General features: G+C 38.3%; 1 protein-coding gene across 1 annotated transcript in view; it reads left to right on the top strand.

Moving 5' to 3' along the window:
- THSD7B (thrombospondin type 1 domain containing 7B) overlaps positions 1–12,833 on the top strand; it is a 469,405-nt gene that overhangs the window by 134,475 nt on the left and 322,097 nt on the right. Inside the window, exon 4 of the mRNA XM_070957022.1 lies at positions 5,899–6,065. Within this exon, the coding sequence (XP_070813123.1) occupies positions 5,899–6,065 (167 nt within the window). The remainder of the gene's footprint in view (positions 1–5,898; positions 6,066–12,833) is intronic.

Raw genomic sequence — 12,833 nt, 5'->3', positions numbered from 1 at the left:
ATCATACCATCGTTTACCAGATTGTTTTAACCCGTATAAACTCTTGTTTAACAACCAAGTCTCATTCTTGTTTGTGTATTGACTGTGAGGTGCTCTTACATATATTTCCTTATCTAGTTTTGCGTGTAGATACGCAGTCTGTATGTCATATTGGAATACATCGAGATTGAGTGCTGATGCTACCACTAGAGCTGTTTTGACACTCTCAGTTCTTACTGTGGGGGAATACGTGTCAGTATAGTCCTCCGGATATTTCTGTGCATAACCTTGTGCAACTAGTCTAGCTTTGTATAGGGTATTGCCTCCCTCTAAGTTCTTAATTTTATATATCCACCTGGTACCAATAATTGTTTTATCTTTTGGTGCAACTGCAGGTGTAAATACATTTAATCCTTGTAAGCTTTCCATCTCTTTTTTCATTGCTAATTCCCATTTTTCCTTTTCTTTACGAGGGAGCTTTAACACTTCCTCATATGTATTAGGTGTCGTTGACTCACCATCCATATGCATTATATAATCCTTGTATTTATTAGGCATCTGATTTCTGGTGTTTCTAATTGTTTTTTCAGGTTTACTATTGTTATCATGCAAATATCTTGCTTCTTTTTTTGTTAGTGTGTCTGTCTTTATTTTGTGTTGGCTATTTATCCATGTTTTGTTTTTGTTTTTATATTTGTTGATATTTTGCTTTTCTATAGTCCCTTTCTCTTGAGATTTTGTATCTTTGTTGTTACTTGGAAATATTTCATTAAGATGTATTTTAGACCAGTTGGCCTGTTCATGGAACACAGCTGTTCTGGAGACTATAAATTTGTTATTATTATCAATGAATCTGTACCCTTTAGTGCCTGTCTCATATCCCATAAATCTGAGTCTTCTGGACACGTTCTCTCCCTTTCTTCTTAATTGCTTAGGTATGTGTACATCTGCAGTGACTCCGAATATGTGCATGTGTGCCAATTTTGGTTTCCTATTATACATCACTTCATATGGTGTCTTATTTACAATGCTGGACCAGGTTCTATTCTGTGTGTAATTGGAATAATGTAGGGCTTCTGACCAGAATTGTTTGCTTAAGCCAGCATCTTCCAATGTGCATCTAATCATGGTTTGTAATGTTGAGTTCTTTCTCTCTGCAATCCCGTTCTGGAACGCAGAAAATGGACTAGATGTGTAATGTAACATTCCTTTGTCCTTTAACCATTGGGAGAATTCTTTAGACATGAATTCACATCCCCTATCTGTCATGATTTGTTTTATTTTGATATTGTGTTGTGTTTCTATGCGTTTATAAAATTCTTTAAATTTTTGAAAGGTTTCATCTTTGTGTTTTAATGTATAAACAAATCCATAGCGGCTATAATCGTCTACTATGGTCAAGAAGTAACGTTTTCTATAAGTGATTGATGGAGTTAGTGGACCAACTAAGTCCATGTGTACTAAATCAAAAATTTTGTTGGTTGATCTAGTAGATTTTCTTGGCCTGGGGCTAGTTTTTAGTTTTGTGGATTTACATACTGAGCATTCCAAATAGTTTTCACAATTTTTTATTTTAACACCTTCTGCGTGTTCAGTCATTTTTTGTACTACAGGAAAACTGGCATGTCCTAACTTCCTATGTAAGATGTGAGCACACTCATCATGAATTGGCTTACCTATTTTTGGTTTTTTTTCATTGTGTGCATCTTTGTGATCATGAGATATTTTACATTCATCATTGTCACTGTTGCTAATGTTTCCATCATCTACTTCAATACAATCTTCCATATTTGAATCAATGTTATGCAACCATTTTTCCTTTGTTATCAGATAAGGTAGGCCTCCTTTAATCATCACAGTGCCTATATCTATTTTATTTTTCTCCAAAGTCGCTTTTCCTTTAGAAAAAACAATGTTAATATCAGAATCTCTACTTAGTTTTATGGCACTTAGTATGTTATGAGGTATTTCAGGTATTAGCAATACCCCCTCTATTTTTCCTAGACCAGGCAAGGTTACATTCCCTCTACCTAATACTTGAACCTTTTCTTGGTTAGCTACCTTTATTACAAATTTATCTTTTACAAATGAAGACAATATATTTTTGTTATTAGTGGTGTGATTAGTTGCTCCAGAATCAATAAGCCAATTATTGTTCTCATTCTGCTGTATGTTAGTGTTGTCTTGTTTATTTAATCCATTCAGTGAACCAGATTTTCTATCCTTTGAATTATCTCTGCCCCCTCTATTCTCTTTGTAATTTGGTGGGCTTCTATATCTATGTCTATCCATGGAAGACTGTCTATAATTGTATTTGTTTCTATATTCAGACCTATGTCTTTCTTTTGAAGTTTTGGGGCAATCTCTTCTATTGTGTTCCCTGGATCCACAGTTATGACATTTAAATGTTTCATTATATTTTTCTTGGAAAGTTACTTTCCTATATGGTTTGTGTTCTATGTGATTGTTAGAACGATCCCTTCTTGAATTGTCTTCTGCTATTAATTTATTGGATAGACTTTCTATGGATAAGTATCCTAGATTGATTGTGTCTAAATGTGACATATAATTGTCCCATGATGGATCAAGTGAGTTGATAATAACACTTTTCATTGTTTGGTCTGAAATCACCTCCCCCCTTAAATGCAGTTCAGCTCTTATTTTGTTTAAAGATATTAAGTGCTCACTTATGGAAACCCCTGGTTTTATCCTAGATGAAAAGAAATCTTTAGACATCCTTGTGGTGGTAGCTACACTGTCACTGTGAAACAAATTGAACATGCATTGAATAATTTCTGAAACAGTCAGATTTTGCTTAATGCTGTGATACATTGCAGGAGATACACTAGATATTAATAAGAAAAATGCTCTATGGTGTAAACAGTCTATTTTTAGAGTCCAAGGACTTTTTGGGGGACTAGTGATAAAAAACAGTAAGTTTTCCTTCATAAAGACAACCTGGAGCTGCTGATACCATTCTTGTAAATTAATGCCATCTATCCTTAGCTTTGGGAAGTCACTGGGTAAATTTCCGACATTATTAGGTCCATTACTTACAACCTGAGGTAGTCCGTGGTCTCGTAAATGCAGAAAGTTACAAAACGGCGTGGGGATGCTCGCAACGAGCCTGCATGGTCTTCTCGTCAATTCATGTCTTCCCGGACCGTCTGCGTAGTCTTGCGCATGCGCGTTGTCCATTTCTTCCCTGGAGTCGTTGTGAGAGGTTCTCCTCGTTGCGGCTCGCTCGTTCTGCTCCTCCTCAGACGAATCGGTCTCTGGCTCGATCTTGGGAGTCCTGACGATGGCGGCTGCTCTTCCTTTTCTTTTGAGTGCGTTGGTGCTTGCTTCGGTCTGTGGCGTGGGGCGGTATCGGCAGGGCTCTCTGGGTTCGGGCGTCGGCGCTCTCGTAGTCAGGATGGGAGCGGGCAGGTCTTGAGGCATTGGCTTGCTCGTTCGCTTCTTCGTTAGCTTTTTAGTAATTCTTAGTTTTGGCCCAAATGCAGCAAAAAGCGTTTTCATTGCTGATTTTATTTGATTGTTTGTTGAATCACCTTCACTTTCTGATTCTGATTCTTCTGAGGTGTTTGAATCTTCTTTTTCGTTTTCGTTGTCTGATAATGTTTTTCGCGCCAGAAATTTTGAATTGAGTTTTCTGATTGGCTCTGCTTCGCTCACCCTGGAGGTCTGTTGAAACCAAGATGGCTGCCATTCAAAATTTCGCGTGGGATCACCGTTTTTCTTCTTCACAACAATTTTTTCTGCAGTCATATCACTCACTATTTTTGGGTCTTTTGATTTTTCATTAGTGATGTACTTCTCTCTCGCTGCTCCGCTGTTCTTCAGCATATCTTGGAGGTTCGCGATGAGGCTTTCATCATTCTTCTGGCTCTTCAATAGTTTTAATATCTCTGACCTGAGTTCGTTATTCTCTATTTCGATTTCCTCCTGATCATCATTTTCATCTATTATTTCTTCGTTTTCAGTGGTGTATTCTTCGGATTCTCTCGAAATCGCGTTTGTGGATTCGTTGATTATTTCTTGTTCTGTTTCCATTTCTTTGCTGTATGCCCTGGTGTTGGGCCTATCTTTCTTAGACATTTTTAAGTATTTATTGAGTCAATTAACCATCCTCTGCTACCAGCTTGTTGCAATATTTTCAGGATCAGACTCAATAAATTTAGCAAGAGTTAAAGGTTTAAATATATCTTCTTTTATTTACATTAGGCATTCTATATTCACTGAATATTCACAGATAGAAGCCAGGAAGTGGGTGCATACAGCTCCTTATATATACAATGGGTGGAGCTAGATATGGGAGTGGTGAATTATGAATACATTAAGAAGTGAAGAATAAGTTAACCCCTGATACCCCGTTCATATACTATTTACACATTAGAGAATAAGGCATTTACATCTGAGAGGTCGCATTGGTGGATGATCTCTGGAGGGCTCGGGACAGAGTTTGTTCCTCTGTTCTAGTCCTATTAGATCTCTCAGCGGCTTTTGATACCATCGACCAAGATATCATGCAGTGCCATAGAGGCACCGTGTTGCGGTGGTTCTCCTCCTTCCTCTCCGACCGCTCGCAGTTTGTGTTGGCAGGGGGGCAGAGGTCAACTTCGAGGCGCCTCGCTTGGGGGGGTGCCGCAAGGGTCGGTCCTCTCGCCCCTTCTGTTCAACATTTATGTGAAGCCGCTGGGTGAGATCAACCGTGGTTTTGGGGTGAGGGTACATCAGTACGCTGATGACACTCAGCTGTACATCTCCACCCCAGATCACCCCAATGATGCCCTTGATGTGATGTTCCGCTGCCTGGAGGCCGTACGGGTCTGGATGGGGAGAAATAGGCTCAGACTCAACTTTTCCAAGACCGAGTGGCTGTGGCTACTGGCGTCCCGGTATAGTCAGCTGATACCATCGCTGTCTATAGGGAGTGAATCTCTACCCCCCACAGAGAGGGCTCGCAATCTGGGCATCCTCCTGGATGCACGGCTGTCTTTAAAACAGCATATGACGGCCGTGGCAAGCGGGACTTTCTATCAGGTTCGCCTGATTCGCCAGTTGCGTCCCTTTCTGGACCAGGACGCCTTGCGCACAGTCACTCACGCCCTTGTTACCTCCCGGCTGGACTACTGTAATGCTCTCTACATGGGGCTCCCCTTGAAGAGCACTCAGAGGCTCCAACTGGTCCAGAATGCGACATCGCACAGGTAATTATGGGTGCAATTTGTTGCGCCCATGTAACACCTCTCCTGTGCGAGCTGCATTGGCTCCCAGTGGTCTTCTGGGTTTGATTCAAGGTGTTGGTTACCACTTTAAAGCGCTCCATGGCTCAGGACCTGGGTACTTATGAGACCGCCTTCTGTCACCGATAGCCTCCCACCGAGCAGTTCGCTCCCACAAAGAGGGACTCCTCAGGATGCCGTTGGCCAAATTATGTCGGCTGGTGACACCCAGGGGGAGAGCCTTCTTTGTGGGAGTCCCTGCCCTTTGGAATGAACTGCCCCCGGACATACACAAGATCTCTGACCTCCGAGTTTTCCGCTGTGCTCTTAAGACCCTGCTCTTCCGACAGGCAGGGCTAGCTTCATAATTGAGTTTTAAATTCGGAGTTCTTAAATTTTTTGGGTTTTTTAGCTAATTTTGGCCTTAAATGTAATACTTTTAAGAATTTTTAAATTTAAATTGTGATATTTGTATTGTGTTTTACCTGGCTGTACACCGCCCCGAGTCCCTTGGGAGAGGGGCAGTATAGAAATAAAATTATCCTTATCCTTATCCTTATCCTCTAAAATGGATGGAATTTATGCTTCAAAAATAGCATCTCGTCTTTCAGTTCTTTTATTTGCAAAATTGTTAAATTGATCTCTTTGTGAGTGGACTTTACAGAAATGTTTTCTATTCCTTATTCTCTACAAGATATTCATGGAAAACCTCTGAATGGAAGGAATGTGATGTTTCTCTCCTGTTGGAAAGGCAGGATCCTCGACTCGATAAACACGCAGCACTCTGTGGAGGTGGGATACAGATCCGCGAGGTCTATTGTGCCCAGACAACTTTGGAGGAAATGCACAAGTCAAAGGAAGGTATATAGAAATTATTTATATCTCTTCTGGTGAAATAGAGATAGGGATGTGTGTGTGTGTGTGTGTGTGTGAGAGAGAGAGAGAGAGGGGGGGAGGGAGAAGGGGTATACAGAAAATCCCATGTTTTAGCTGCCTCATATCTAAGTGAACTGGGGGGGGGGAAAGCTTGCTTTGAGTCTGTGTAAGGCAATCTGAATAAATAACCAAACTGACATGAAATAAAAATGGAAAGGCAGAATACATGTTTTGTAGCAAAATTGGAAAAAATATCATTTTGTGTTACGATTGCAAATAAGTAAAATTTAGATTAATGCCATGTAGTACGCATGTATGCACAGAGTTTTAAATAAAAAATGCATTGAAAGAGTGGACATATTATCTGGTACGGAATTGTCAAATAAGGATCGTGTGTATTTGTTTTAGTTTGTCAAACTGACTCATTTTGATGAGGGCATCCTATTTTGGAGGTGGCTAGTAGATTAGTAGAAGAATCCACCTCCATTCTGTCTACACATTGGCTCTTTACATCTGTTCTAATATTAACTGTAACGCTTTAACTTTTAATGTCCGATGATGATCTAATGTTTTATTCCTGTAATTGTTTATCTTGTTCTTTGAGCTGCTCAGAATCTCTTGGTAGAGCGATGGGAGGCACAGAAATTTAAATAAATAAAATGTTTTGTACTTATTTTACATACCCATTCTTTTGAAATATATAATTTTGTTGCAGAAATGGTTGTCAAAATCCTGTACCTGAAACCCAGAACTGGCTTGTTTGCGAAGAAAAACCGAGTCCGTCTTTAAGAGACGTTGCTTGCCTCCCTCATTTGGCCTAAATTCTCTGCTAGCTGTTGCTGATTATCAATTCTGTCCATTTGTAAAGGGGAGGTTGGGCATCTTTATCGCCACCCTGCCCACCACAAAAAACATCTTTGCCTCCTACTAAGCTTATATTCAGCTTTTGTAGGGAAACTCTTTATAAAGCGAGCAAGATAATCACTCCCTTTGTTCACTATGTTCATTAGCGGTTCTGCTATGTGTGTTATCTTCTGCTTTCTTTCCTCTGGATGGTTGCCCTGGTGTCAGAGTTTTACTGAACAGACATGGAACCATCAAAAAAACTTAAGGGGACTAGCTTGATCCAAGCCATAAAAGCAGATCTTTAAAATCGTCTAATTTGAAATATAAAAGTATTGCAATGCAGCCAACTTATAGAAGTCAGCTCTTAGAATTAATTAGGAAAAATCATGGTTAATTGGTTTAGTTCACTGCTGTGGGGAAAAGATTTTCCAAAGTTTAATGCTGCTTTAAAATCGAAGGGGGAATGTTTCCCATAATAAACATCAAAGACCAGTTAATACTGCTGTTTTAATACATTACAATAAAAGCAATTTTTTTCCTTTAGAAGAGCTCAGAAGGGTATAAAGTCTACCTTCCCCGAAGCACTCAGTGCAGGGAGATACAGATTTTACATTATGTCATGCCCCCATGTAAAAGGGTTTTTACACAGTATGTAACCTACATGGAGTTTTTAGTTATATTGGCTACAGGAGACACTACATGACTGCTTTCATCCTATTTGGGATTTATCAGACATTGGTAGCCAGACACTATTCTATGCGGTTAAAATCCTTCATCAGGATTTGAATTTGTTGACCTTGGGTGTGTAGAGTATAGAGTGCATACAGTGCATTAGGAGCTATCTATGGTGCTCAGTGGTTTCAGAAGAGATATATGGAAACTCTCAGAGTGTCCTTAACTTTGCTCTCAGTCTGACATAGAATTGGTATATTTTATTTCGTTTAAAGACAGAGCCCAATAATACCCAAACATTATTTTCCAAAAATAAAGGTCAGCCCTTATCTCAGAATTCTAGGTAAAAATGGACTCCTACTGCAAAACAAACGAATTGATTCCATTTTAAATTCCTGTTTTGAAATAGACAGTAATACAATTCTTTTTTGGCCAAGTGTGATTGGACACACAAGGAATTTGTCTTGGTGCATACGCTCTCGGTGTACATAAAATATACATTTGTCAAGAATCATAAGATACAACACTTAAGGATACGCATAGGAAACAATTAAGCAATCAAATAATATTAGGAAACAGTCAATATAAATCTTAAGGATACCAGCAACAAGGTTACAGTCATAAATGGAAGGAGATGGGTGATAGAAACGATGAGAATATTAATAGTAATGCAGACATAGTAACTAGTTTGATTTTAAATCTTTTTGGTTGAAACATCTTGGCTTATTGACTTTTCCCCAAGATCTGTTTGATACGTACCTCAGAGAATTCGACCACCTATTCATAGTTTTATCATCTGGTATTTACTTCTAAGAAAGGTATTGCTCAGGTGGTCATATAATATCATGCAGGGGATTTCATTCTGTAAGTTTTAAAAGCTCAGGAAAGAGACCCATGACCAAATGTGAGGGTCACTGGAAATTTGAAAGGAATCTGTACACTTAAGGCACGTCCCTGGCAAAACTCACTTCAGCTCTTTCTGAAGCAGACACTTATCCAGATGGAGCAGGACTGTTTTTGGGCAAGGCTTTGATGGACTTCAATTCTAGGCATTAACAGTATGCCCACCTGGGGCTTTGAGAAATACCAGAATAAGCGCATGGAGAAATACCAGAATAAGCTCTTGTATGGACCTAACCATACATACTCCTATGATGTGTGCCTACAACTGGATCGCTGTCTCTTTTATGGAATAATGCACGTTTGTTTCAGGAAGAAAAATAGTAATCCAATAAACCAGAATATATTGGACATTCCTGTGCACCTGTTCTTTCTTCTTATCCTCCTTTTTCATGTAATATACTGCTATGTATTTAGAGATTAAACTAATCCATTCCTTTTCTTATTCAGATGTTGTGGTTTACATAACCTTTCATTTTGCCTTAAGACATGGCGAAGGGTCACAGACTGATTTTTGCCTGCTGTAATCTCCAGACTAAATAATAATACAGTTCAGCCATGAGATTAAGAAAAGGAGAAAGCACATTGGAGATAGAGACATGGACATGAATGGCTTATAGAGATAAAATGGTTTGATGTTAAGGGGAAGCATAAAATACAACTCTCTACTTTCTCATATTACCACTTCTGTAAGAGCCAAAAATGTACTAAAAATCCTGATTGTAATATAGGAGGTATGATTTAACAGTCTTACTTCTTACTTAATTGCAATCTATAAACAGATGTATATAGTCCAGTGACTCTGAAACCATTAATATTGAAACCATAAGCTCTACTGAATTCAATGTGATAGATCTAAAAAGAGGTTTCAGTTTGCCACTAAAAAGGATTATTTTCTGTGCTTAATTCTTCATGTTGTTTTCCAAACATCGAATTATTTGTGACAATAAACCTCTAATTACAAGAGTAATTTATTGCAATATGACCTTAAATCAATAGCCACATATTTTCAGACCCTCTTCCATCTTTAATGCCATGTACAGCCTATAATTAATTTTAACTTCATATATCTATGTTTTTCTTTTTTATGTCTGCTTCTGTTGTATTTTCTCTCCTGTTGTACTTTAAAAGGCAAACAGTAACAAAAAAAATGTTAATCGTTCTGCCGGTGAGGGCTGATGAGGGGAAGGGCTATGACATATGATCAGTAGAATCAATAGTTATGTGACTTTCTCATAAATTGGAAAATGAATGAGTGCTGTTTTTTTATGAGGATCTTGTAAGGCTAGAAACAATGTCTTACCTGCTGCAATTATACCAGCAGGACTGGTTTGATGAGTTAGGATCCATAATAGTGATTCTCTAGCCTCAAGGTGTGATTGTGTCATTGAGAAGCAGCCAGTAAACATGTGGAATTGATTAATGGAAGAGCTGAAACTGAAAGTATATTTAATGGGCACAGAATAAAATACACAGTAGATAACAACCCGGACCTTACCTTTTCTCAAATACAGGAAACAGGAACATCAAGAATAAAGTACAGAAGGAAATGATGAAATGAATTGATTTGTTTTCCTAAAGTGGACATGGGTAATAAAAAATATGTATCTATTCTAATGGGCTTAATTGTCTTAATAAATGACATAGCTTCTGACAAGTTATAAGCATATTCTAACTAGTTTTACATTATTGGGGCATTCACCTATTGATTAATGGTTTGTTGTCAAACATTTGTATAACTAGTATGGATCAGATTAAAGCTACTTTGTCAGACACGACAGAGAAAGTCCATACATGAAGGAAACTGATTAAACTGATGTATTGCTAAACAGCCTATGCACAGAAATCTTCTCAATTAACAGTTAGCACCCGCCTGGAGTTAGTTAAGAGTCTACAGAATTCAAGGGGAGGAGATTGGATTTAGTCCACTTGTGGCTTTGTAGAGATTCTAGACTGGTCCCTGTTTTAAGTCCGCCCCCATGTTCTGCAATTCCTTTTCCTACATGACTCCCTTAAAACAAGGTATAAATGTATTATTTAGGTTTTATAATTGTCAGTTTACAGGTAGCCTACTTTCCAGGGAAGTTTGGAAATTCAGTGATGTAAATGCATGAAAAGAGCAAAATTTAACTTGCAACCAATTTTTTCCCCCTTAATACTGAAAGTGGAAGGAATAGATATTGAAGATGACTGCAGCAATGCATCTGAGATGACTGCCTTTAAAAAATTTTTTTCGGAAACTCCATTGATACTGTAGCCTGACTACCCTGTTTCCCCCAAAATAAGACATCCCCTGATAATAAGCCCAATCGGGCTTTTGAGCGCATGGCAATAAGGCCAAGCGCTTATTTCAAAAAAAATATAAGACAGGGTCTTATTTTTGGGGAAACACAGTATTAGCAGATAGGAACCTTTATCACATGGTTGCACTGGTTATGAATGGGTGCCTTTCAAAATACTAGTTTTAGTCTTAAGTCCCATGTGGCTTGATTCCTAAGGCTTTTCACCCTGAAAATACTCTGAATTGAATTTGCCCACCCTGTTCACTCAACAGGGGAAGAAATGGTACAGTCTCTGTTCCCAATAAATGATTAGCATAGTTCTTAGTGGCAATGCCATTTATAATAGTTTTGTTTCACAAAATAGTTGATGTCAGTCATCTCAGTGTCTGAGATATTAAGAGATGCTGGTTATTTGCTCCCATTGATTTGTGATTTATCTGTAAGGGTTTTGGTTTGTTTGTTTTTTTGATTTACAGTTTATATTAGACAGTGTTACGGAAAGTTTTTAGTGGCATTAATTGTTTTTATGTTCCTGTTTTTATGTGAACCACTATAAGCCATTTTGTGGAATGGTGATTATATATATATAATTATATATATATAATTATATATATATGTATATATATATAATTAGCAAATGAATTGTACAAAAAGAATCACTATTTATTTATTTGATTTTTTCCTGCCTCTATCACTTTATAAGTAACTTAAGGTAGTGAACACACACACACACACACACACACACACACACACACACATATATATATATTCTTACTCTTACTCAAAAACCTTGGTTACGTAGGAAAAACTTGGCTAAAAGAAAAAACACACATAAATCCTACGAAGAGTAAGAAAATAGACATTGTACCTTTACAGGGAGTATACATGAGTTGTGGGTATGGCTTACTGATAATGGCTAACGGAGCCAGAAATAGATCTATATAAGTCTCTCACCAGGCAGCAAGGGCCTGCTAGCTGTCAGAAGGAAAAAAGCCCAGAATCGAGTGGATGTGATTCCACTGAGCTAGGGCTGCAGAAAAACCTTGGTTACGTAGGAAAAACCTGGCTAAAAGAAAAAACACACATAAATCCTACAAAGAGCAAGAAAATAGATATTGTACTTTTACAGGGAGGATACATGAGATGTGGGTGTGGCTTACTGATGATGGCTAATGAGCCAGAAATAGATCTATACAAGTCTCTCACCAGGCAGCAAGGGCCTGCTAGCTGCCAGAAGGAAAAAAGCCCAGAATCGAGTGGATGTGATTCCACTGAGCTAGGGCTGCAGAAAAATGTTGCTCCTAGAAGCACGAAGCCGAGAACACCAGCCTGAAGATGACGAATGAGACTTCGTCGAAACGTTGCCAAGACACCTTCAATTTTACGCGGGAGAAAACCCGAATAACCAAAGACCTACACACACACACACACACACACACACACATACATATACATATACATACATATACATACATGTATACACTACCCTAATAATATTCCTGCCAAGCACGTTATAGATTACTATATAGCAGTGTTTTCAGGGCAAATAAAATATTTGCTTTTGTGACAACTGTTACACAATAGGCTTTAATAAAGTCTTTTTATTTGTGATTGTAGATGCAGGAATTTATGCAGATCATTGCAGACTTTTCTTAAATTAATTCCTACATTAGAGCTTCTTTACTGAATGATCAGATGCCCTGTATATCTTGCCTTGCTCCCATCTTTTGTATGTTATAATTCTGCTATATTCATCACGGGAGGATAGCACAAAACACTCTGTCTGTGTTGATTGCTTAATAGCAAGACAGTGAGCTTTGGAATAGCTTACCACCTGGATAATTGCTGCAGTGAAACTGAAGGTAGAAATATCTAGCAATAGCATTAAATCTTCACACAATGGCAGCAACCTACACAGCGTGCCTTAAAGATGATATAGCAAGACCATTAATAAGCTCATAATAGGTTGGTTATTCTTGACTCTTTCTTCATGGTAAATGTCAATTATGCACAACACCAGCTACTATGTACTAATAATAATTCTCCAGTCAGT

Source organism: Pituophis catenifer, unplaced genomic scaffold (genome assembly GCF_029215685.1).
Source record: "Pituophis catenifer annectens isolate HBS135680 unplaced genomic scaffold, rPitCat1.0.hap2 SCAF_1, whole genome shotgun sequence".
In the NCBI taxonomy this organism is placed as follows: domain Eukaryota; kingdom Metazoa; phylum Chordata; class Lepidosauria; order Squamata; family Colubridae; genus Pituophis; species Pituophis catenifer.
Note: the sequence above shows the minus strand (reverse complement) of the source record. Positions and strands in the feature narration are given on the sequence as shown.